We start from the raw sequence: 26,450 nt of genomic DNA on the forward strand, positions 1-26,450 counted from the left end.
TTCCTCCTCACATCACTTCCCCCGGACTCCGGTTTCCTCGTACTGTCGGTCGGCTCTCCCGGTAACATGCAGCTGTCAGAAGGCCGGGGGTCGGTGCTGCTCCTGTCCGGTGTTGTGTTTCTGTGTGTCGGAGCGGTGCTGTGCGCTGAGCCCGGACTGGGCCGGGGTAATTCATACTTTATGGATCCATTATAGTACAGAGGAGGGGGATGGGTACAGCCTGGGGGGAGGGGGGGCATTTGATGGATTCTAACAGGCCTGAGGGACTTAGTTATAGGGACAGCAGGGAACGGGGGGACTCTGGGAATGGGGCAGCTGAGGGGACTCTGGTGAGAGGATTCGGGAATCAGCTAGAGGGGGGGCCCAGCTGAGGGGATTCAGCGGGGGGGGGGGGGGGGGGTCAGCCTAGGGGACACTGGGAACAGGAGGGGGCCAACCTGAGGGAGATTTAGGGGATGGAGAACCAGCTAAAGGGGGTGCCCAGCTGAGGGGACCCCGGAGATGTGGGGGGCCCAGCCCAGGGGACTCTGGGGACATATGGGGCCGGCCTGGGGGAACAGCTAAAGGGGGGTGCCCAGATGAGGGTGCAGCCGACAGGACTCTGGGGACAGGGGGGGCCCAGCTGAGAGGACTCTGGGGGGGGGCAGCTAGAGGAAGGTGCCCAGCTGAGGGACTCTGGGGACAGGGGGGCCCAGCTGAGGGGACTCTGGTAATGGATGAGGAGGGGGGCCCAGCTGAGAGGACTCTGGGGACAAGGGGGGGGGGCAGCTGAGGGGAAGGATGGGGCCAGTCTAGGGGAAGCTGGGAACGGGAGGGTGGCGACCTTGGGGGACTCTGGGGAGGGGGGGCTCCCAACTAAGGGGACTCTGGGGATGGGAGGTGAGGGGATTCCCAGCTGAAGGGACTCTGGGGACAGGAGGGGGCTACTTTAGGGGACCCTGGGGACAGGGGGGGCAGCTGAGGGGACTCTGGGGATGGCGGGGCTCCCAACTGAGGGGACTCTGGGGACGGGAGGTGAGGGGATTCCCAGCTGAAGGGACTCTGGGGCTGTGGGTTAAAGTTGAAGGACCTTTGTTTTTTATCCCCCCTCATCTACTTATGGAAGTATGATTTTTCCCCCAGGGTTTGGAGATCACATTCACTGGAGAAGTCTAGAAGATGGGAAGCAGGAGGCTGCCAGCAGGTAATGTCCTCATTGGCTCGCTGTGCTGTAGAAGTCTCACACGCTTTCTTTACCAAGTCCTTAACCACTTCCTTGCCACAGGACGTTGTATAACGGATTGCAGCGGATATCCTGGGATGATGGCTGCAGGCATGATCCCGATATCCGTATTTTCAGCTGCTGGCTCTTTTTTTTTTTTTTGTAGAAGTGATTTGAGCAGCTTTACAGCAACTGGATCACTTCTACAGACGGCAGAAGGGGCTTCTCTCCCACCACCGCCTTTCCCGGGCTTTCCTGTTCCATCAGGGAGCCTGGGACCACTAAGACCAGTGGTATTTAGTGCACTCCACATAGAGGGAGGGACTGACTTTGTTCCTCCCTCTCTGTGACATTGGAAGCAGCAAGGATTTTGTCACTTCCTGTCTGATGTAAACCAGCTGTTACTGGCTTGTGATCAGAGGCTTTGGAGGCCAGAGGAGAGATATGAGGGCCAATGGACCCCAGATGCCTCCATAAAGAGGACCTGTCTTGGCCTAAGCTATTACATGCTATATCCTTTGTGATCACAATAAAGTTAAAAAGAAATAAAAATAAAAAATGACTTAAAATAAATGTAAATAAAAAATGAAAGCACCCCCGCTTCATGTGTAAATGTACATAAAGGTCCCACACGCATATATAAACAACGATCTGATCACGCATGTGAGGTATATCCACGAAAATCCGAGCAAGAGCAGTAATTCTAGTGCCAGACCTGTGTAACTCTAAACTGGAAACCTGTTGTAAAGGCTTTTAAAGCCTTTGATAATTGAATGTACCGTAGTTTGTACCGTAGTTTGTCGCCATTCAACGAGTGTGCGCAATTTTAAAGCGTGACATGTTTGGTATCGATTTACTTCGCGTATAATAAAACAATATGGATTTGTATTGGAGGTGGTGACACTACAGAGATTGGCTGCTATATTTTAATATAAAGTGTGTATCCTTCATTATAATATTTTCTAAACCATTGCGCTACCAAATACTGGAGGTAAGGCAGTTATATTACTTTGCGTGACATCTTTTATATTGTACAAAAAAATTGGGTCTTCTATTGTGCGCTGAAATTCATTTAAAGTGTTGTTTTTTTTTTTTTTTTCTGTTTTTTTTACAAAAAAATGTATGTATGAATTTACAATCTGTGCTTCAGTAGCTGCATTAGAGAGGAGGGGGGGGGGGGGGGGGAGTATGTATGTTAGTTTAAAATATAAAAAATTTTTTAAAGCACCCCTGTACACACCCCATATAAAAAGCGCAGTATAAAATGAGCTTGTGTCCGTGAATGTTGAAGTCAAAGCAATAATTAATTATATGGCAATTATTTATGGTTAGCGCTAAACTGACAACCTGTAAAGGCTATTAAGTGTCAAAATCAGGAAAGTGCTGCAGACGGCTGTACACAGCTCAGCTTGGGAGCGAGCCTGCAGGTACTCCACCATAGAAAGCAGCTTCATATCGGGGGTGCACCGAGAAGAGGAGGTTTGGGGCTCCTTTGTGCAATACTGTTGCACAGAGCAGGTAAGTATAACATGTTTGTCATTTTGCATTTTTGGGTTCATGTTACACCTGCCCAAGCAAGCTTTGTTACTAGGACTTGGATATGAATAGGTCCTGACAAGCAGCCAAGTAAAATATCTCTGCATAGCAGTGTCAGGGGTAAAGTTCACTTTTAGCTTGGTAAACAAAAAAACATTTTATTTATATTATTATATATATTTTTTCTCTCTTTGCAGTGGCCTGCCGATAATGCTTCTGATACATAAGACATGGTGTGGAGCCTGCAAAGGTAAAAAAGTTTAGAATTCCTCTTGTGCATAGTTTTATTATCCTCCTATTTTTTTTACTGTTTACATACCTTATGTATACATAGCAAGCCCAATAAACATATTTAATACACCCTGTCCCTCGGCTGCCGCTGTTTCCAGCAACCCTTGCTGAGTAATACAGCAGCTCCTGCTGTCCAAAGCAAAGCTTAGTCATTCAGAAAAAGAATGTAACATTATTGTTACATTGTATTTAACTTGTTTAGTTCATATTCATATCAAAGACGTCTGGTAAAGCAACCCTACAAGTGAGAGATTTTTTTTTTTTTTTTTACAAAGGCCCCTTTCACACAGGCGGACCGGTAAGATCCGCTTGTCAGTTTTTTTTTTTTTGGCGGATCTGAACGGTCCCCCCCCCCCCCCCCCCCATGCATCCCTATGAGGCATGGGATGTCAGCGGAGACATGTTCGCTGACATCCGATCCGTCAAATCTGGACGGATGGAAACCCTATTTTCTATCCCATCCAGCGGATCGGATGAGAACGGACCGAAGGTCCGTTCCCATCCGATTCCCCCATAGAGATATATGGGGCTCTGACAGCTGTGTGCGGAGAACAGCTGTCATTCTCCTTCTCAGCGGGGGGATCGGCGGATCCATCCCCCGCTGAGATAAACTGAGTCCACCAACGGAGCGGATAGTGTGAAAGAGCCCTTAGGCTACCAAAATCAGCCCTAATTATTGCCTTCTTCCCTTAGCTATTATTTTAAAAAAAAATATATAGCTATAATCCAAAAAAAAAAAAAGCAAAATTTAAAAAATGCCTTCTATTTCCTTTGCAATGCCTTGTACTAGAAACATAATGATGATTTTAGTGAGATTATAAAAACTGACAGAATAAGATTTTATAGTTTTTTTTATTTTTATTTTTTCTTGTATTTTCTATAGATTACATACAAAAAAAAAAAAAAATATTTATTTCTTTCATTGATGGACACAGCTCCTGATCTTTTTTTCCATTGGGTTATACTGTCCCCTAAAGGAGTAGGACACTAGGCAGAAAAAAAGTCTGGCTACACCCATGGGCAGTCCCAGGCGGTATACTCCCTCTCTCTGCTATACATACTCAAGTTTTTTCTGTGCCTAGTCAGGAGTAAGGACCTAGTTCCTTGCTGGGATCTCTGGTCCTAGCAATTTTTTTCCTTTTTAGATAGAATTTTTGTGTGTGTGTGTGTGTTTTTGTTTGTTTTTTTTTTTCAATCAACTGCCAGACTGGGCGACGCACTGGATAAGCTAGATCCTTAAGCCCCGTACACACGTACCGATTGTCGGCCGTAAATATTCGGCCGACGACCGATCGGCCGATTGTAGGCTTGTTAGTATGATGCTGCCAACAGCGCATTTTCGGCCGAACAGAATCTGTCGTGCAGGCATTAAAATTTTTGTTGGCCAACACCAGAACGGCTGATTTGTTCGCCAGTCAGTACAGATTTCGGCCGACAGACAGCAGATTAGCAAGACTGGGCATGCTCAGAAAAGAAAAAAGACAAGGAAAGTTAACCATCACATGACATCACTTCTGCAGTCGGCTGTTGTTGGCCGACAAAATTCGTGTGCAGTCTTTTGCAGTTTTCAACAGACACGACAGCCCTGGACAAAAGACTGCCGATCGTTCGGCCGACAATCGTTACGTGTGTATGGGGCTTTACGGTCTTCCCAGTCTGGTCAGCGAGCGCGACCCACCTATTAGCTCAGCGCTAGGTTGGCTGTGTCATAACTCCACTGGACGGGGGCTGGCCTGTGAGTTAAACTTCTCGCGAGGTAGCATACAACCGGGTCTCTGCCCGAGCCGCAGCATTCTTCCTGGCCGACAGCCCAGCCCATTTAGCTAACAAGGGGTTCTGTCTGGAGTGGTGCACGCCTGGTTCCTGGTATAGGGAGTAGCTGCCTCCCCCCTGGAGGGTTTTGGGGTGGACTTGGGACGTTCGGACGCCTGGGTTCCCCTCCTTCCCGTCAGGCACCCCCCTTCATCTGTCCTCCCATCCTACCCCCCTCAACTTATACTGGGGCTGTGTGGGTGATCAGGTCCACCTCCTGGGGTGGGGGCAGGCCATTATGTTGGTGGGGGGGGTGCTGTGCGGAAGGAAGTCGTACCTGGTGGGGGCTCCTACCAGGGCCCCTTGTCCTGCTTAGGCCTGTCCTTGAATGCACGGTGGCCATTTTGCGGGGGGGTTTGCCATTAAATATAGCAGCGGCCAAGACAGTGGAGCCCTCTGGGTGGTGATTTTGGCAGTGGGACTGGGAGCCCCTCCTCACCCCCTGGTGCTGACTCCTGGATCCTTTTATTCCCTGATCGTCGCTGGTGCAGTGCAGATTCTCCTGGTGGCTGTGATGCCTGGTTTCTGCGGGGTGTTGTGTAGGTGGGGTCCTCTCCCTCTCTGCTGAAGATCAATTGGTGCTCTGTGACTGGCAACCGGGTGGTGCTGCCAGAGTGAATGGGGTTGTCCCTTAGCAGTGTTTTTTACACTTTTTTTTTTTTTTGTGGGGGTCCTTTGGAGCTCATCTCCCCACCTGATCCCCTCTCTGGGGCTGTGGGGTCCTCTGGGTCCCAACCATTCATTGATGCACTGAAGGCGGTCCTGGAGTCCCTTGTGTCCCAGGTGAAGGTGGCTTCTGAGTGACGGGCTGGCATAAAAGCGCTCCCTGCCTCATCTGTCTCCTCAGATCCTGATCTGTTTTGGCCACTGCGGAGGTGGGTCACCCTGCTGGGTCTGCGACCACGTGCCCTGAATCCTCAGATAGCAATGATGATTCCTCTGTTTCTGCAACAGCGCGCGAACAGGCGATGGTGGACACACTGATTATATCTGTGTTCGAGACTTAAAGTTGGAGGACGTAGCTGCGGCTGTGACGGAGGCGCAGTTTCCCTTTTTGGCACCCACAAGCCCTCCAGAGCAGCAAAGGAGTTCCCTTTCCCCTCCTATTTCGACAAAATTGTCACTGAAAAGTAGGGACGACCAAAGCGTCCCCTTGGGGTCCCTAAGCAAGTTGCTAGGTGATACCCCTGTGAGGAGTCCCTTCTTAAGAAGAAGACTGATTCCAGTTAAAGAGTCCCAGGCCTTTAACGTCCCTAGTGGTATTCCCGAGTGTGGCCACCCCAGTGCCCTTCCCTGCAGTTTTACTGATAGGTGGATATATAGATAATATATATACATACATACTTTAACTTATTTATAGTTATTTATTATATTATAATTTATGATTTTGTTTCAAACTTTATTAAACCTGAGATGTTATAAAGAAGAACGCACAGTAAAAAAAATCCTATGTGAATAGTTGGTTTGGGCTGCTCATTCTTAAGAATTACATGCAAAATAATGGTACCGCTTTCAGCACCTAAAATCGGAAAGAATCATACCGCCAGGGAGGTTAAAGACCCGGCTGCCAGGAAGGCAGAGGCCGTGGCCTGCAATTCGTACACCCTGGCTGTTTCGGCACTGAGGCCGATTTCTACATTTGCCCTGGTGTCGCAGACTCTGGCCGAGTGACTTAAGCTTTTACAGAATCCACAGTCTCTGGACAATCTGACCTGGCTGAGCTGGGAAACGAAACAAAACGAATGAGTCCCTGTTATGGTGGCTTTGTGCTTCAGCTGGGCAAATCCTTCCTCCCCTTGTATTGGACAGTGATCACCATGGATGCCAGCCTGTCCAATTGGGGAGGTGTCCTCTGCAAAAATCCTGCTCAGGGGATCTGGATACTGGAAGAGTCCAGACTACTGATTGTGGCTCGGTCATAGGATCCTCTGGCAGACGCCACAGATGTGCTGGTGGCCCTGTGGGGTCAGTATCGTCTGAGTTTACGCCTTCCCTCTCAAGCTTCTGCAAAGACTTCTACGCATGATCGAGGCAGAAGGGATTCTGGTCATTATAGTGGCCCTGGACTGACCTTGCCGGACTTGGTACGCTGATCTGGTGTGGCTGGTTACCAACGTTCTTTGGAAGCTTTCTCTGAGGATCTGCCGTCCCAAGGACCAATCTTCCGCCCTGCTTTACAGTCGTGAGTTGGTGTTTCCAACACTGTTGAAAGCCAAGAAACCTACTTCAAGGAAGATGTACCGTAGTACGTGGAAGACGTACATTGCGTGGTGTGAGTCTCTTGGGGTTTATCCTTGCTTTTGTTCGGTGGCTCAGATCTTGACCTTCCTTCAACGGTGGGGGGGGGGGGGGGGGTGAGAAGAAACTGGCCTTGAGTACTGTCAAGGGTCAGGTGTCGGCCTTAACGGTCTTATTTCAACTGCCCTTGTCCACATACTCCCTGGTGCGTACTTTTCTTCAGGGAGTTAAGCACTTGACACCTCCAGTGCGGTCTCTGTTGCTGCCTTGGGACCATGATTTGGTGCTCTCAGTCCTCCAGAAGCCTCTTCTTCCCCTTTTTTGAGAATCTCAGGAGATTTTCCTGCTTACGCTGTCTCAGAAGGTGGCCTTTTTGGTGGCTTTCACTTCTGTGCACAGGGTGTCAGAATTGGCGGCATTATCCTGTCGTTCACTTTACGGGAGGTTCACAGTTATTAGGTGGTTCTTCACCCCTTCCTTCCTCAGGTTGTTTCTGATTTTCATTTGAATGAAGACATTGTGTTGCCTTTCCTGTGTCCCAGGCCAACACATCTGAAGGAAATTGCTTTGCATGCCTTGGATGTGTCTCGGGCAATTAGGGTGTACCTGGCAGCTACAAAGTCTTTTAGGAAGTCAGACTCCCTATTTGTGCTCACGGATGGGCCTCGGAAAGGGTTGTCTGTTTCCAGATGGATCAGACAGACGGTTCAGGTCTTTCCCATCCAGGGTCCGGTTCCTCCTTTCCCTGTCAAGGCGCATTCTATCTACATCTGTGGATGCTTCTTTTGGCTGCAAAGTTTTTGCAGGCTGCTGTGTAGAGGACCTGGTCCTCTTTGAGGGTGTATTGTTGTTTTTTTTTTCAGGTGAGCTCCTGTTTACCTGGTTGGCTACAATTAGCCTTTGGGAATTTTTTAATGTTCCCACCCCTCATGTTTAACACTGCTTTGGGACGTCCCAAGGGTTAGGGAGATCAGGAGCTGTGTTCGTCAATGAAAGAAAGAGAAAATGGGATTTTTGCCTTCCTGTAAAATCCTTTTCTCTGATGTTTGACACACAACACCCACCCCTCTATGGAGTTATAATTCTCCTGAAACTGCTTGTAACAAAACTGAGTGCCTATAGCTGAGAGGGGGAGTATAACCCCTGGGACTTTTTTCTGCCTAGTGTCCTACGCCTGTAGGGGGCAGTATAACCCAATGGTTAAGAAGATCAGGAGCCACTCTATACGCTCTGCGTTTTAATCAGTTTGTCTGGCACAGCAAACATCCCCGTCTTAGCAGAAACATGTTGGTTCGTCTCAAATTACGAGGCGGAATAGGCTTCCCGAACCCTGCCCTATATTACACAACAGTGCATATGACTAGAGTCATAGATTGGTGCAGACACCAGAATCTCAAACTATGGGTCAAAGTGGAACAGGATGTCTCTAGAGCACTGCTTGCGGGGCTGCCATGGACGGGCAGACAATACTTCACTCCTATAACAGGCCATCCACTAATAGGTCCTACTCTGGTTGAAATAGACAGATTCTTCAAACTTACCTCTTTGGAGAGCTTTCCCTCCCCTATGACACCAATAATTGGGCATCAGGGAATTTCGCCTGGCCTTACAGACTCCAACTTCAGCTCTCTGTCCCCAAGAGGACTAATACGTGCCTCACCACTTTTAAATGCAGATGGCTGGCGTACGAATCACATTCTGGCTCCTGGCCCACATTCCTCTTTCCGCAATCAATGGCGATTCCCTCTAACTTTCTCACTTCCTGCGTTCCCTACCGAAACACACGCTCTTCCTTGGGAAATTACATGCCTTTGAGGAAATATGTTTGGGTGAAGGTCCGATCCGAGGATCTCTCTCCAATTCATACAAACGCCTATTGGAGCTCAACGCGCAGCATGATCCCCCCCCCCCCCCCCCACCTTGCGAAATGGGAGAATGAGCTTGGAGTAACTTTTCCTGACCCCCCAAAAAGATTGCATACTTTATTTTGCGCTTAAGTCTTCCTTGAGTAGCAAATACCAGGAGTCCACTTACAAGATAATGACCAGATGGTACAGAACGCCATCGGTCCTGGCCAAGCTGTTCCCACAACAAAGTTTTATAGATGCTGGAGACGCTATTCACCTGGGGGCACCCACTTGCATATATTTTGTGACTGCCCGGAGCTAGCCACCTTTTTGGAAGACTGTGTTCCAACTCATTCAGAAGTTAACAGACTTCTCCTTGCAAAACGACCCAATGGCAGTACTGCTTAATCTTATGCCATTGTCGAAAAGATACCATAAATTTCTACTTAAACACATGCTGAGCGCTGCACGGGAGTGCAACCCGGCTATGTGGAAGAAACAGACCGACGGTTACACAATGGCTTGCCAGGGTGAAAGAGGTTGAGCATATGGAGGATCTTACTACAGCCCTTCGCGGTGCGAACGAGGAACATGAGACCAGATGGATACATTGGTATCTTTTTCGACTCTCAGACGAATATCTGAAATACTCTGGTCCCACATAGAGGATTGATACCTTTTAACTGAACCCTTCAATGCTAAATGCTTCCACCCTCTCTCCCCCTCTTTCTACAATATTCTCTTCTAGCTACATCTTTTCTCTCTTTCTGTTTACTTAAAAATGTGAAGTTCTTCTGGATGCTCACGGACTCCAGTTTCCATTGCCACCTATATTTACCATTCCTTTTTGCCTTTCACTGATTTATTTTTTATTTTTTTCTCTGGGTATGTTGGGAAATGAGTCTCTTGATTGAGTCGCCCTGCCTTCTCGAAGGGATTAGATAATGACTTTCATTATCTGTATTTACAATGATATACAACAATTAAGAATGTTTTCTGGAAAAAATTGTTGGTTCACTTACAAAACATGTACCTGCTTGTTTGTGCAGTATCCTTATAAATAAAAAATAAAAAAATCAGGAGCTGTTTCCATCAATGAACATCTGAGAAATGGTTTTTACGGTAAGTCAAAAATCCCATATTTTTCTAGGACCATATTGCCAAAAGAAAGCCCTGTTTTGTCCTTAAAAAAAAAAAAAGTTTTTTTTTTTTTTTTTTTTTTTTTTTTTTTTTTTTTTTTTTTTTTTTTTTTCTGTTATCCTAGATAACACACTCCACTGCAACTTAACAATGTGAAGGGGCCTGAAATACATTTTTCAGTAAGTTTTGGCATAATGTCTCAGCTGACACTTACAAGGCTTAAGAAGGCCATACACTATATACAATCTAAAATTGAAAAGCAGCGCTATGTATAAAAAGTCCAGGTATAGGTAGGGTCCAGCTGATTGGTCTCCTTGAAGTGCCATCACCACCAAAGAGAGAGAGACCCCAATCATACTGCCGCTTACCTCCCACTAAAATAAGAAGGCTCAAAGGATCCACCAAACTGCTCCTCCAGAAATCCTCAGCTATTCCAGGATCAAGGCAATTGGGTGCGACTCCAGTCCAAACAGATGGTACAAGGCAGACTTATCACCCATATAAACCAGAAAAAAGCAAAAAAGAAAACCATAGTGCAACACCTAATGAACCTCCTATTTTCTTATGCCAAATAACTGCTTACAGGTAATAAGAGTAAAAAGAGCTTATCTGCCGGAAATGTTTGACCGCCAACGAGATGACCACTGCTTCACTCAGTAGCGACGTCCCGCATCACAGGTCCCACCCAATACAATCTGTTTGTTCAATCTCTGCACAACAATCTAATCGATTTGAATCAAATCAGAAAGGCCCTTGCACTATATAGTTGATGGTAGATCTAAAGTAGATTGTACACTCAGATTGTGCAGTGTATGGCCACCTTTGGTGTTGTCAGTCTGTAACCTAAGTGTTTCATCTCTAATCTCTCATTAGCTATATTTGTTAAAGTATTAATGAACCCAGGATCCTGCATTCACTATATCTGCTCTCCCACAGTACACAGAACATGGAAATTATTATAGAAACTATAAACTGCTAAATAGATTTTCTCATCAGCAGTATATAGCAGTCTTATGCCTTCAGTGTCTGGTTGAAAGAGGAGTTTTCATTCTGCTCTGCTGCATGACCCCTGACTTTCTGTCGAGACAGTGTTGATTGGCCCTGTTAGAAAAAAAAAAAAAAACCTCTCTAGCAATACACACCAAACTGATCATGTGAAGAGTGCCTACTAGGCAATATATTCCATCAGCAGATGGATTGGGGACAATAAAAGGAGGATCAGAGAAGACGGGATCAAACAGCCTTTTATACACAATGCAAAGGTATAAGAGTAATTGTAAAGTCTTGTTTTTTTTTTTTTTTTTTGTTTAACCACTTCAGCCCTGGAAGGTTTTACCCCCTAAATGACCAGGACATTTTTTGCGATTCGGCACTGCATTGCTTTAATTGACAATTGTGCGGTTGTGCGACGCCGTACCCAAATACAATTTGTTTTTTTTTTTTTTGTTTTTTTATTGGGATTGCGGCAGACAAATCTGACAAAGTGACACTTTTTGGGGACCAGTGACATTAATACAGTGATCAGTGCTAAATAATATGCACTGTTACTGTATAAATGACACTGGCAGGGAAGGGGTTAACACTGGGGGTCTGCCTCCCGATGTGTCTAATCATGATTAGACGCTGAAACCGCGTGCACATAATCACGTAGATCTACGTTGTTATGCACAGCCGAGCCACCCTGCCGCTGTAAATCTGCGTGGGGTGGTCGGCAAGTGGTTAAACAAAAAAAAAAAAACAAACATGTTCTACTTACCTCCTCTGTGCAGTTGGTTTTGCACAGAGCAACCCTGATCTCCTTTCCTCGGGTCCCTTGTTCCTGCTCCCTGGCCTCACCCTCTTATCAAGTACCCCCACAGCAAGCAGCTTTCTATGGGGGCACCCGAGCCAAGCTGCAGCTCCGTGTGTATACTCAGACACTGAGCTGCCATTCGGCCCCAGCCCTCTCTCTCCTGATTGGCTCACTGACTTTTTTTGACAGCTGCGGGAGTCAATGGCGCCGCAGCTGTATCTCAGCCAATCAGTAGGGAGAGTCCCAGAACGGCAGAGAGATTAGTTGACATTGCTGGACAGAAAGGGGGCACAGGTAAGTATCAGGGACAGGAGGGGGGGGGGGTGCTACACACAGAAGGCTTTTTATTTTAATGCATAGAATTTTTATTAGGATAAAAAACCTTCCTGACTTTACAACTCCTTTATCCCCTTAGGTTCCACAGTGATTATAACAAGCATGGTTTACTGGATATACAGATGGATTTTACTGTTGTGGGTTTAGTAACACTTTAAAAAAGCTTTCAGTATGTTAATTTATAAGTCTGATGTACTAAATCTACTAATCTAAATCTGTAGTGCAACATGAGAGCTCGCTATGCCATTTGGGACCTAAAAAAAAACTGATAGTGGCGGAACTCGCCTAAACTATTGTTCTTTGTAAATCTGTTATCCCTACTGGTTGAATGCCTCTAAATCCTCAGTTATTTAATTTTTTCTCTCATGCAGCTCTGAAGCCAAAGTTTGCAGATTCCAAGGAGATATCTGAACTCAGTCACAACTTTGTGATGGTAAATGTTGAGGTGAGAGACCATCTGCTGCTTGTTGAGATTATTATAGCTGACTTCTGGCAGATTCCTTAAATTAAAGCTCAATTGTACTTTCACTTAAATTAATTGGATACATTCATGCAGGAATACACAACTATTTGCTGTATCTGTCTTCTTTTTATTAAGCCCCCTAAAGCCCTGTACACACTGGGTGAATGTCCGACAGCATCGGTTGGTTCAATAGAAACCAGACAGCATGGGTTGGTTAAATGAAACCAGCCAACATTTGGTCTGCGTGTACTGTAGCCGGCTACTGCACCTGCTTCTGTCGAAGGGGCATGACTGAAAAAGGTCTACTGACCGACTCCCGATCTGCACATTCAGCCAATGGCTGAGAACACTGACCGGAGTGTTCTGGGGGGGGGGGGGGCGTCAGTAGAACAGCAGGGGAGGTCACTGTACTAACATTGCATTGTTAGTACATCAGCTCCAACCTGAACTGTCAGTTTTTTTTTTTTTTTTCCTCTGTTCAGCCGGCTGGGTTGAACGAAAAAAAAAAAAAAAAAAAACACTAGCTGTGTGTACTAGGCTTTTATTGCGATTCCCCTCCTTGGGCAGTAGGCTGCAGGTAAGAACTCTACTATCTGTATGTGGCTAGCAGCTAGTTCCAGCTTTGCAGTTGGCAAACCAAATGCTACCTGCTAAAGATGACTCTAGCTGTGACTTGGGCCCCTTTCACACATGCGGACCGTTCTGATCCACCTGTCAGTTTTTTTTAGGCGAATCTGAACGGATTCTCTATGCATCTCTATGGGGCAGCGGATGTCAGCGGATACATGTCCGCTGACATCCGATCCGATCCTGTCCGTCAAATCCGGATGGATGTTAAACCCTATTTTCTATCTGTCTGGAGGATCGGATGAGAACGGACAGGCGGTCCGTTCTCAATCCGATTCCCCCATAGGGACCAGCAGGGATCTGACAGCTCTGTCTCTGCACACAGAGCTGCCATCCGCCTGCTCAGCGGAGATCGATCGAGAAACAGAGGGAGAGCACAGTGTGAAAGGGGCCATACACTAGAAGAGTTTCTGTTTTTTTATTAGTGGGATGAAATTGGTGTGTGTGGTTAGATAGTGCGGGATGGAAGATTTTTCTCCCAACAAATTTCTAACAATGAATGTGGATTTTGTTTGGAAAATTACATTTCTAAAAAACGACTGTAAGAAGCAAATGAAGTACTTTTTAAACATTCATCAAGGTTCTTTATCAAATGTACTGATGAGTTATTCTTCAAGTGTGTGGCCAGCTTTAGCAGGAGCTGTGTCAGAGAGACATCGGAGGCCTCGTCTGCAGCCTACTGCCACAGGGAAAACACTTTTTTTGTACTGCCTCTGGTTGTGTAAAAAAAAAAAAAGAGAACAATATTAAATGGAGAGAGCAGCTGATGACTTATGACAGTTTGTGGGCAGGAAGATGACACATCTGTATTGTTTAACTTTGGTATAACACTCCTAGATGGGCTGTGTGGCAGAGGAGTTTTAATCAAAAAAGCAGTTGCACAGAATTTCAAATGTTTGGCAGATTGTAGAGTTCTCATTTATTCCAGTCATGGTATAGCTATCCGTACATTTTTTACCTTCAACTACACTTGTTCTATGATGTTTCTTAAGTAGGGTATACATGTATTGAAATAACAACCGTTTAGAAGGAACCAGCTGAGTTTTAGGTGTCCGTGTCAGTGTCCCTCTCTGTTTAACAGAAGCTGATCTCTTCCTGCTGGAAAACCAGATTTCAATCTGTGCATGCAGCCAGCAGCTGCAGGACTGATCTGTGTAATCTGACGAGGAGGGCAGGAGTGGCAGCGAGTCCCTGCTATCAGAATACAGTAGCACAGCAGGGGAGATTCTGCATCCATGTGTGTCGTTTTTTGTTTTTTTTTTGTGTTTCTTATTCAATTCAACCAGCTGGTTCCAGATTACACTTTTTACCGTGCATCCCCTACCCGCATTTGGGGGTACCATTACTAAATACTAGCACCGCAAGTGTGATGCACAGATTTCTTGTGTTCCAGGAAAACACGCAGTAACATGTTCTTCTGCATGCGTTTTTGGATAACACGCAGATGTGACTGGAGCCTAAGGTGCACATTGTGGCCTAGTTTGCTAGGGGCATGAATTAGGCCATCTGTGTGTCAAACTGAAACAACCAACCCTAAATAGGAGTTTGCCTCAGATACCATCTGTCTTCCATATATAAAGCCATTTTACTATCTCTACTCTGGCGGTTTGACAATTCACACCTTCAACCATTTGAAGAGTTAAGACCTATACAAACTTCCTGATGCCAAGGATGGGATTATGTAACTAGAGTTGGTGGCTTCACAACTCCCAGACAATGTTCTTCCTCTCCCTCCATTCATTCCTTCTTTCTTCATTAATCATCATCCACACTTCTGTTTCTTTTTTCTTATTTATTTTTTGACATTTTCGGATATACAGGTTAAGCAGGCTGAAAGGAGATGGAGGATACATGATTTTAATTTTATATTTGTCTTCCTTTTTTTTTTTTTTTTTTTTTTAGGTTTTTATTGCTTAGTCCCTGAAATGTATGCATCCAAACTACCTCACCATTTGTATTATTCCTAAAACTAACATTCTGGCCTTAAATGTCTAGTGTGTTATGTTCGGCCATACATCTAGTTAATGTAACAGCACTTTTGTTAGGATTGCTGATTAATGTGCTTGACAGATTGTCTTAGTGACTAGTACTGCTGTCTTCATTTGGTTTTATACTGGAGTCTATGTATTTTCCTGGTACATGTGTGGGCTTCATTTTAATGATTCTATTTTGCTCAGCAGAAACCGAACATACTGAAAAGTAAATTGGCTTCTGCTTAAACTTTTTTTTTTTTTTTATGTTCTTGAATTACTGCTGTAAGAAATAATTAACCACCTTCTTTTTGTTTTTGTATACGCTATTTAACGAAGAACTCCGAGCATATGTATATAAAAAAAAAAAAAAAATCAGATGCAGTTAGTATAAGGACTTGCATTTGACTCCTGAAATTCCAAGTGCAGTAGAATGTAGACTAGGAGAGCGGCTGCCCAGAAATAGGGGCTAATTAGACTGCACTGCAGTGCATATGTTTACAAAGAGCATGTTGACAGGATAAAAGAGTAGAGCGATGAGCTTATCAGACTGCTGCTTCTCATTTAGGTTTCATGCACACTACAGCTGCTATACTGTACTTGAGTTTAGGAGCTCTTGGCGTTTTTTTGCTCCTGCGGTTAGGGGAGGTTCAGCCTCCCTCTTCTGAATGTGGAAGAATCATGTTCAGGATAGGAACATTTTGACCACCACCTGTAAATGTGGTAAAATCTTGCTGCAATTTTTGCTGCATTTTGCGTTTTTTCTGCGGCTGGTGGTCGATGTAGGCAGTGTGTACATGGAGCCTTACAATCCAGTCACAGGATGGGTGCAGAAAGGTGACCTTCTTAGGCTACATGTACACTAGCCTACCCTCACCGCAGCCGTGGGAAACCGCTAAATTCTAAATTTTAGTTTTGCTTTTTTCCTGCAGTCAAAACGTTCCTATCTTGAACATGATTCTTTCTTGTTTAGGAGAGGGAGGTTTAAAGTGGAACTTCACTCAATCAACATGGACTATTTCTAATCCTTATGCAGCTAGCATTAGTAAATGGATAGGAAAGGATATCAAATTTACTTGGTTTACATTTTGTTTCCATGCCTCGGCAAATGTCATACATCCCAGGAGGGGAGGGAGGAGTCTTCAGGAGGGGAGGGAGGGTTCTCAGTTCAGCCAATGCCTGAGACGGATTCCAGAAAGTAAACGATACATGAATCCTCTGCCCTTACTCAAGATGGCCACAGCCAGAAATGCCAGGGGGCTTTTTTCAAAATAATTTCTCAGCAAAATAAAGCATGGAGACCTGGATGGATGGGGAGTTTGTTTTAAACACTAAAAATAAATGAAAGGGCGTTTGTTTGTGGTGCCCAAAAGCAGTGCAGTTCCACTTTAACCTGACCTAAATGTGGCAGCTCCTAAAACTCTGCTAAAAGCCTGGGTGTACAAGGACACTTAGGCTTTTATGGAGTTGAGTTTAGGAGCTTTGGCAAAAAAAAAGAAACGCCAAATGCTCCTAAACTCAAGTTTAGGAGCTGCTAGTGTACAAGAAGCATTATATAATGCTAACGATAGTTGAGATGTCTTACAGCACACCCCCTGAGTCAGAACTATAAGCTCTGCAAACCCCAAATCTCATACTCCGACTCGGTAGGGGCATATAGAGGGAGATTGCTTGTCCACAAAGAGAGCAATAGTCCCACTCTATGGTTGACAGGGCAGACCTCTTCTTTTTCTTTTTTCCTTTTTTTTTTTTTTTCCTAAATTGGGCAGTGGCTTTTTTTTTTTTAAAGAGGGGGAGAAAATATCTGTGAGGCTTTGCACACTTTAGGCTCAATTCACAAAACTTTAATACCAGCCTAAGACCTTCTATTGTTGGTCAAGTGACTGTAATGTTTATATCTCATTTGAACTCAACTGAAAATGACTCAAACTTGTGAAAATAAGGGCGTGTATTTAACTATTTTAAACTGAATTTTAGTTGGCCTTTAAATCTCATCAGTTTATTTTTGTTTTAATTTTTTTTTTTTTTTTTGTATTACAGGGTTTTGATAACTGTAGATCATGGTAACCAACTCTTTAAAGTATCATCTGTGTTTTTTCTAAACCTAGGATGAGGAAGAACCAAAAGATGATGCATATAGCCCTGATGGTGGATACATCCCAAGAATTATCTTCCTGGGTAAGTTACGTGGATTACAGCCTCTAGAGCAGGGGTCTTCAAACTATGGCCCTCCAGTTATTTAGGAACTACAATTCCCATCAAGCCTATGAATGTCAGTTTTACAATGCCTCATGGGATGTGTAGTTCCACAACAGCTGGAGGGCCGTAGTTTGAGGATCCCTACTCTAGAGCATGGATCTCCAAAATACGGCCCTACAGCTGTTGCAGAACTATACGTCCCATAGGGCATTGTATAACTCTGAAGTTCACACACAAGACTAGGCATGATGGGAACTGTAGTTCCTGAACAACTGGAGGACCATAGTTTGGAGACCCCCCCCCCCCCCCCTGCTCTAAAGGCACAAATAATTGCCTGCATTGTACTAAACTTGCACTCCAGTTGAAATTACAAAGAAACTTTGGAAATGCTTATTGGGAACGCATATATTTTTTAAAATTTTTTTATTTCTTTATTAGAAGAAGCAGTAAAACAAATCCTTTTAACAGACATATCGGCATTGGGTACAGTAAATGTACACAAAAACCTAACGTCAAGTTCAGTTAAACTGGAGGCCTGGGCCCCGATGTAGACAATGTATGATATAAGTATTCAGCAGAGCTTCCTGTGTAGTTTTCTTTGTCAGGTATTTTTTATTTTTTTTCTACGTTTTTTTTAAAGTGATTGTAAACAATCACCTGGTAAAACTGACCATTTAGTTTAAAATCGAAATTTAAAGGCAAAACCTTTTGTGTATAGATGTAAAAAAACATTTTACCCTTTTTTATAAGTACTGTACTCACATTCCCTCTGTTCTCAGCTGAATAAGAGCTGGGGGGAGGAGAAGGAGCAGCATGCTGAGCTTTCCAGTGAATAGCTGTGCGGGGGGGGGGGAGGGGTGTCAGCACAATCTGATCATTGGAGGAGAGCAGGCATAGCTAGAGAACTGACCATGGTGTGTTCTCCTGCTCCTGATCTGTCCGCCGCAATGTTGCAGTCCCGCTACAAATCGCAGATCACTGCCATTGCTAGTAAAACAATAAATAAATAAAAACAGCATAAATGTTTCCCCTAGAGTATCTTAATTTAGCCGGTTGATCAATAAAGCGCAACAAAACTGACATGCGGTATGTAGTTCTGTCCCACAGATCTGGCAGATGGCTGGAGAACTCATCTCTAGTGGTTTCATACTTTTCTCTTAGGTTTCTGTGTTGGTATTATTGTGCATTTGGGTCTTACACTTTGCTTTGCGATGTCTGCAGAATCTTCTCCCTGTACATCTGTGTGGTCAGAGGCATGATGTATCGGTGTTGATTCAGCGATAAAAGAGTGCTCAGAGCCTTGTATAGAAATTTTTCTTGATTTGCAAAAAAGACGGTTAGTTCTTAATAGGAAAATGGGGAATGGCAGGGATTTTGCACAAATGAAGCAATACAAGGAGAACAGGATACCTTCTCATACAAGTACATGGTACAGCAGGCACATATTAGGAATATGAAGTGTTGGGGTAACCATCGTTTTAAGGTTAAAAGCAACATAAACTGCAGTAGAAAAAATTTAAAGTGGTAAGGGAGAGGTGACAGAGGGAATAGGGAGAAGGGAAAAAAAAAAGGGGGGGGGGTGCAAAAGAAAGAAAGGTGGTTGGGGTAAAAAATCACCTGGCCTGATGCCCAGAAGATCCAAGTCACCTCCATGGAGCTGGATTCCTAAACTCAGGGTATGGTAAGGAAGCTAGTGAAATTTTATCCTTTATAAAAGGAATAAGGAGCCCAAATTTTCCAATAGTTTTTCCTCTTGCTCGTTCAGCACCAGGGTCAGATTCTCCATCATTTGAATCTCATTGATTCGAGCAAGGCAGTGTGTTCTATTGGGAGGGACAGCACTTTTCCATAGTTTTGGAATGCAGGCTTTAGCTGTGTTTTTTAAGATGTTTTCAATAATGAGTTTTTTGTACCTCTTATACATACAGGGAACACATTTTACCTGCTGATCAATTCATTGTTTCATCCATGCATTGCTTTCATGCACCATTGTTTTTTCCAGTGATCTGGGAAACTCTTTTGCTTATCTTGCTGCATTTCAAAAATGTATGTTAAAAAAAAATGAAAATTGTATATTCCTCTTTCCGTAATTTTCCCTTCCTGGCGCATCTTTTTGGAAGCTCACACTGGGTTGCGACTCCGCCACCACAACCTGATAGGACTGGTTAGCTATAAGTTCTAAAGAGGGTTACACCGCAGTATTTTCTGTATCACCAAAAAAATGGATGGGCGACTGTCTGCTGCCATGAAGATGCGCCAGGGAAGGAAAATTTACGAAAAGGTGAGTATACAATTTTCAGTTTTTCCTTTTGCATCATGACAGCACATACTGGGAAATATAGTCAATTGTAGTGTAGTGTGCCATGAATGTGGTTCTGGATGACCAGCTTCCTGCCTTGCATATCGTTTTAGGAGAAACCCTGCAATACCCTGCCCATGAGTTTGACACCGCCCTAGTAGAGTCAGCTTTTAGACCGTCTTGTATTGGAAGGTGTTGTACTATGTAGGCTTTCTTGATGGCTTTTATTAGCCATGATGCTATTGTAGGCTTGGCCTCTTCTGGCGCTGTGAGGGATAACCAAGAGGTTCTCCATTCTGAACGAGTCAGTAGTAGGATGTCGTCGAGATAGTGGTGTACTCTCAACCCTTTTTCTCTCAAATGCGCTACTACTGGTAACAGAATCTTCTTAAAAGTTCTGGGTGTGGTTGATATTCTGAACAGTAAACTTTGGAATTGAAAGTAATGATGGTTTACCGCGAAGCAAAGGTATTTTTGAAAGGTGGGATGTGCAGATAGTCGTCCGACAAATCGACTGACAGCATCCCATCTCCTGCGTTTATTGCCAATAAAATCGATTGGAGACTCTCTCCATTTTGAAGGGTTCTACTAGACTTTTCTTGAGTGTTTTCGGATCCAAAACCTGCCATAAATCTCAAGCCGCCTTTCTCACCAGAAAAAGTGGGGAGTAAAACCCTCTTCCTCTCTGAACAATGCTATCGCATGTTTTGAGTAGTAATTCCAGGACATATTTGGGCAGTAATTTTCTCTTTTGTAGGGACGTCAGGAGTCTGGTAGATTAAAAATGGTCCCTGGGGGCTCGCTATTTGTATGTCTACTTGTGACCCATCTGGATAGTGGATAATGTCCACGGATCCTTTATGTGGTCCACCCAAACCTGCGTAAATGACTTTAGTCCGGCTCCAACTACCATAGGCTGGGCGGGCACACTTGCAAAAGGATTTCTGTTGATACCCCTGCGATGGAAGATTTTGATTTTTATAACCTCCAGAAAAGATTGGGGATTTCTACAATCAATTATATTTAAATTATTTTCTGGTCTATATGACCTTTCCTCTCTATATCTCTCTGGAAGATTGCGTCTGAAGGTTTGAGTCTTTTGTTGCTTTAGTCTCCTATTGGAGGGAATGAGACCGACTTACCGCCTGTGACCTTGGAGATGGCTGAGTCAAGCTTAGAGCCAAGCAAATTAGTTCCATCATAAGGTTTCCTGCACCAGTTTGTGATGGAAGCCACATCTGCGACCCAAGGCTTTAGCCTTATGCTCTTCTTGGCATAACTGAGGCCAGCATGGCTCTGACAAGGATCTTATTATAGCCACCGATGTGTCTGCCACGAAGTCTCCCGCTAGGGTGAGCTCTTGCAGAGCGGTCATTATTTTCTCTTGCGCTGCCCCTTTTCAAAAGTAGTTTTTCGACGTTGGGATGTCCAGCTGGCAATTGCTTTTCCCACTGCTGCCAGGGCATTTCCTGGTCTACAGGCACTGCCTGCCGCTGAGTAGGCTTTTTTTTAAGCTCAAGGTCAATCTTGCGATCAAGAACGTCCCTGAAGGTAACTGCGTCTTCGATTGACAGGCCAGATGCATTAGGGATGCGCCCACTACTGGTCTCGAGATGAGGGTTTACATTTGGCTCTTTTATCGGATATAATTTTGCTAGCCTGTTAAGGCTAGACTTCTTTTCTGGTTTTAGCCACTTTTCTTTTTATCCAGTTCGTCAATGAAAGGGAAGGTTTCTGGCTTCTTCTTCAGACTTGGGAAGTGCTTGCAGGGTGCTTCCTTTGATTCTTCCCAACTGATCGTCTCCTCTACTGATTTTGCGAATGGGTCCATTAACTCGAAATCAAAGCCAGTGGCTATCTGCGATTTCCCCTCGTCTGATGGATCATCAGAGTTTGGAGGTATACGTGGAACAGTCGCTGAAGTGCTCTGAGCTGGTTTATTCGCTTCTGTGGCAGATACTTGTAATATTGATTCTTTAATCGATTCCCTAATGAGATCGGACACTTCCTTAGCATCCGCTTCCTTCTGTAACAAAGAAATGGTCCCTAACCGCCATCTGTAACTGGCCTTCACAGCAAGGCGCACATGGACAGGCAAAAGCATAAAAGACAAAAACACAGGAAGTTCCCTGCTCAACTCAACCAGTCTGCTTACCAACCAAATTAACCTGTCCACCAGTATGCGTTTAAAAACAGGGGTTTAGTTGGCACACATTGCTAATTTTGAAATGTGTGTTAACTAAACCCCTGTTTTTAAGGCATACGGTTGGACAGGTTCATTTGGTTGGTAAGCCGACTGGTTGAGTTGAACAGGGAATTTCCTTTTTTATTGTTTTTCGTGCGTTTTGCCCCCTCCATGTGCTCCTTGCTGTGAAGGCCAGTTATAGATGGGGCAGGGACCATTTTTGTTACTGGAGTAATATTGGTGGTGGGGGGACACACTGGACACCTTTGCTGCCATTGTGCTATGTACTTGGTGTCCATGGTTCCCCTCCCCCTTTGGGGAGGACTGGGCTACCTCCAGGCCCACCTGCCCCTCATCTGTCCATTTTAAATGCATGTGCTTCCATTGTGGAAACTCTTATAAATTAGTAGGGTTAGGACTGCAAGTAATGCACGTTGCTGTAAAGAAGCCTTGCAGCTTACGCATGTGTTTGCAAATGTGTGCTAACTAAACCCCTGTTTTTAACGCATACTGTTGGACAGGTGAATTCGGTTGGTAAGCGAACTGGTTGGTGAGTTGAGCTGGGAATTTCCTCTGTTTTTGTCTTTCATCTGCTTCCTTCTCCCTGGTTGCCTCTTCAAAGCATGTGCGACATACCAGCTTGTCAGGAAGAGCTAGAGCCCCACATACCCAGCAAGCGTTGGCTGGTGGGCGGCGGCGAGAGTCATGTGATCGGTGGGCTGAGAGCGACTTCCTATGTGAATGATGGTGGAAAGAGGATCTTGTCTGGCTTCTTCTAGAACGTCTATACCTGGATGGAGAACGTCAACGTTCCCTCCTTCTGGAGTGAGACAATCTCGAAGACCTGATAGGGCTATTTAGATAAGATGGTATGACAAGGCTCTTTTTCACATCTTCAATACCTACCAACACAGCACCCCTTACCTTGCAGTCTGAGGATGGTCTACTTGGCCAGCGGCCTCCTGTGAGTAAAAGATAGTGAGCTTCTATATAAAGATAAATAGCTAATTTAGAGACTGTACAGACAGGGACTTCTGTGACGAACGCCCATTTGCTGTGTGGAGGCCAGACTCCTGCCCATGGACTATGGACCCTGGCTTGTAGGGGAGTGCACCTCTGTGTAGGGGTATATGCTGGAGGACCATTGGAGTAGTGTTTCTTTGGACTCAAATCCATGTCGCCCCAAGATACAGACTCTGAGACTGGGATCGATGTTACAGGCCTAAAGCTGCCTGGTGCAGCAGAGGACTTCTCCACACAATGAGAGACTAAAGGGATGCTAATGACGTCAAACTTAGCTATTGTCTATGTTGGGGATGTGTATTGACATTTTATAGTAAGGTGTTTTGAAAACTACATCTTCTGCTGTCATCTGTTTAGAGGTGGTTTTGTCTTTACACCTCTAGGAATACGTATTCGGCTTTGTTTTGGGGGCTTGTTGTTGAGTTAATTATGATAATGTTGCAGTCTCATTCACCTATTGTCTCTTTCCAGATGACCAAGGTATGTTGACTATGTTCTGTATGCAATGGCATTTGCATATGATAATGAAATCAAACACATGAGACTGTATATATTGGAAGTGAGTTGTTGAATAAAGTGTCTTTTTTGTTTTACCCTTCATCGAGCTTAGGCTAATGTTTGGGGGGAATTTAGGGGCCAGGTCACTGCATCACGTAAGATTCTGGTGACCTAAGACAGAAATACTTGGTCCAAGTATTGGGGATCTGTTACAACTTCCATCCAGGAGATGCTGAACCTGACTGGGGCGATTTGCTGTAAGGGGTACAAAGCTATCCATCATCCAGTCCTGACAGGTGAGGGGGGAAAAAAAGGTGACTACTGCATTGGGCCCCTCTTTAGAACTTCTAGCTAACCAGTCCTATCAGGTTGTGTGGGCAGAGTCACAACCCAGTGTGTGCTGCCATGAGGCGACAGGAAAAGAGACATTCATTATGTCCTCCTATCAGATTGTACATTTTTTTTTTTTTTTAACGAACATGTTCTATTTACCTGCTCTGTGCAATGGTTTTGCACAGAGCAGCCCCGATTTCAACTTTGCTTTGTTTCCCTGTCGGAGCTCCTGGATTCCTTTTTGACAGGTGGGACTACGAAGCAAACATTATGAGAGCTGTTAGAATATCGGATAACATCACTGAATAATTTGTCAATAGGCAACTTACACATATTTGGAAAGTCCTGTGGTCTGCAAAGCAGCAAATCTGTATAAGGCTTTTGTGGTTTGCAGAATTATGAATTTGTTACAATTTTTGTTTTGAATTTTAGATCCCAGTGGGCACGTTCATCCAGAGATAATAAACTCAAATGGGAACCCAAGTTATAAGTACTTCTACAGCACTGCGGAGCAAGGTATGAAAATGATCTTCCTGTGATGCATTTGTTTTTGGCCTAGCTTGTACAGCTTCTATCAGAAGTTCTGCTATACTGGGACAGTGTAGTGTTTTATGGCCAAAATCATTGCAATTCAGTTTTAAAATTTACTAAATTTGAAATCAGTAAATCGAAAATCACTTGTGATAGCCGCTGGTTCTGACTATTGTTAAACAGGTAAGTTTTTGGAATACTTGAGCTTTGTATTCTATGAAAAATACTAGAAAGCCCCCCCCCCCCCCCCCCATACCCTAATACACCCTTGTTGCAGTCTTTACTACTTTTTTACCCCTAGACATTGATGTCTATATTTTGGCGCACTGCTTTTTCATTACCTATTTTCAGGTTCCTAGGCGTTATCAGCTCGCATGCTAAGATGACTGTCACTTTGCTTGGTACACAAGACATAGACTGGTTTTTAGGTCAGTTATTTGCAACCAGACTTTGAAGTGTATTTTGCTTAAAAGAGAAGTATTGCTTTGTTTTTTTTTCCCAATACATTCTTACTTAGGTGGATGCAGCATCGGTCCCCTGGTGCTTCTACATTGTGAGAACTGAGCTATCAAACACCGTTGATCGCTCAGTTCTGACAGCTCCCTGAGCAGAGAGCTGCTGACTGTCAGTCAGCAGCTCTCCGCTCTGCCCCCTCCTCACTCACTGGAGAGCTGGACTGTGGAGTGGCGGGGAGCGGCTGGCTCAGGCTCCCAGCGGCTTGCTGAGAGGCTGAGCTGGGTGTAGTCCAGGCACCTGGCGGATCCAGATTTCTATTGTCGCGATGCTGGGACTGACTTCTGTGACGTCAGCAGAGAGCGGGTCACAGGAGTGCAAAACTAATTGCACTCCTGTGATACATAGAAGTACAGCCAAACAAGCTTTGGCTATACTTCTCCTTTTAACATTGTAAAACCCAATAAAAACTTTTTGCTATAAAAATGTCATGAAGAATAATCAGGGTATGGTGAGATGGATGGAATGTAACAAAAAGCCCTCCACTGAGCCAGCGTGAAATACATTAGATCCTCTTTCTTGGCCTAAAGTTAGTGCCATTTATTCCAAATGGCATACATCTGTTTCAGGCTTGTTGGACATCACCAGTACAGTCCATGAAAACAATGGTTTCCAATGATTGGGTATTAGAGAGTACAACAAAACAGGTTATGGTGCCAGAGGAATCCAAAAAGGTATCCACTGAACCAATGTGAAGCTTAGTAGACCTTTTCTTAAAACAAATAGTACTTACCACTCAAGAAAGAACTGTGCATAAAAATATGTAGATGAATGTAACTGGAGCTATTTTGTAGGCGCAAATGACAAACCTTTTTTTGTTCTCCCCACAGTGGTTGAAGCAATGAAGGAAGCTCAGGAAAAACTCACAGGAAAATTTACCAAAAAACATGTTGAAGATGAGTTATAACCTCTGCATTTCATACATAGAACTGTACCCCTGATTACCCCAAACTTTTTGTATGTCACAGGGGCTGCAACCTTTATTCACATTGTTGGACCTGCAGTACTGGTGCCCCCTTCTGTCCAATCACTGAGAAGGGATTGGGCCACCTGTTGCGGACAGCCCCTTTACCGCTCACCAATGTTACTTTACTCAGTATTTGCAGAACAAAATGTACTTTCTCTATCGTTTATCGACACATGCAGCTCTCCTTAATCATAGACTCATAGGGCTATGCTCCTCCTCCTAGGGTAAAAAAACTTTTCCAAACCTATGGGGGCTTTCTCACTTGGCGTTTGGCGCTTATTTGAAGGGGATAGATCGTCCTGGGTGGGTCCATGAATCCAGACCCTTAGTTTCCTTTTGTTCTGTGACCCCTTTTGGCGTGCCATGGGGGCTACCATTTTGTCATGGTTCGTGACCTCTGTGTTCCCATTAGGTTGTATGGGCAGCCATTTTCTAGGATTCCCCATTGAAAACTGTATAGCGGCCATTTTCCTGTGGTCCGGGGGAGGGACTGGCATGCAGGACGTTTTTTTTCTGTGAATGAGTCGGTGCTTCTTCCTCTTCCTGAACTTTGTGTTGCTTTGCTTTCGTTTTGACACTGATCGAGACTGCACGTTTTTCTCTGGGCTCTGGTAACATTCTGGGGGTCCCCTGTTGGCTGCTGCTCTGC

General features: G+C 44.6%; 1 protein-coding gene across 1 annotated transcript; it reads left to right on the top strand.

Annotated features, from left to right (window-relative positions):
- On the top strand, positions 1 to 25,938 carry TXNDC12 (thioredoxin domain containing 12). The gene is made up of 7 exons (XM_082264895.1): positions 1 to 166; positions 1,123 to 1,183; positions 2,935 to 2,987; positions 12,565 to 12,638; positions 17,362 to 17,431; positions 24,223 to 24,306; positions 25,665 to 25,938. The coding sequence occupies exons 1-7, from the start codon at positions 67 to 69 to the stop codon at positions 25,739 to 25,741; spliced, it is 519 nt and encodes a 172-aa protein (XP_082121021.1). The 5' UTR covers positions 1 to 66; the 3' UTR covers positions 25,742 to 25,938.
- The last annotated feature ends 512 nt before the right edge of the window (positions 25,939 to 26,450 follow it).

This window comes from Pelophylax lessonae, assembly GCF_965119305.1.
Source record: "Pelophylax lessonae genome assembly, chromosome: 8".
Classification (NCBI taxonomy): Eukaryota; Metazoa; Chordata; class Amphibia; order Anura; family Ranidae; genus Pelophylax; species Pelophylax lessonae.

What these genes read in the sequence shown, in the direction of transcription:
- TXNDC12 (XM_082264895.1), top strand. Translation starts at nt 67, where the DNA reads ATGCAGCTGTCAGAAGGCCGGGGGTCGGTGCTGCTCCTGTCCGGTGTT. An exon ending in TGAGCCCGGACTGGGCCGGG is followed by an intron (nt 167 to 1,122) that starts GTAATTCATACT and finishes TTTTTCCCCCAG; the next exon opens with GGTTTGGAGATCACATTCAC. An exon ending in AAGCAGGAGGCTGCCAGCAG is followed by an intron (nt 1,184 to 2,934) that starts GTAATGTCCTCA and finishes CTCTCTTTGCAG; the next exon opens with TGGCCTGCCGATAATGCTTC.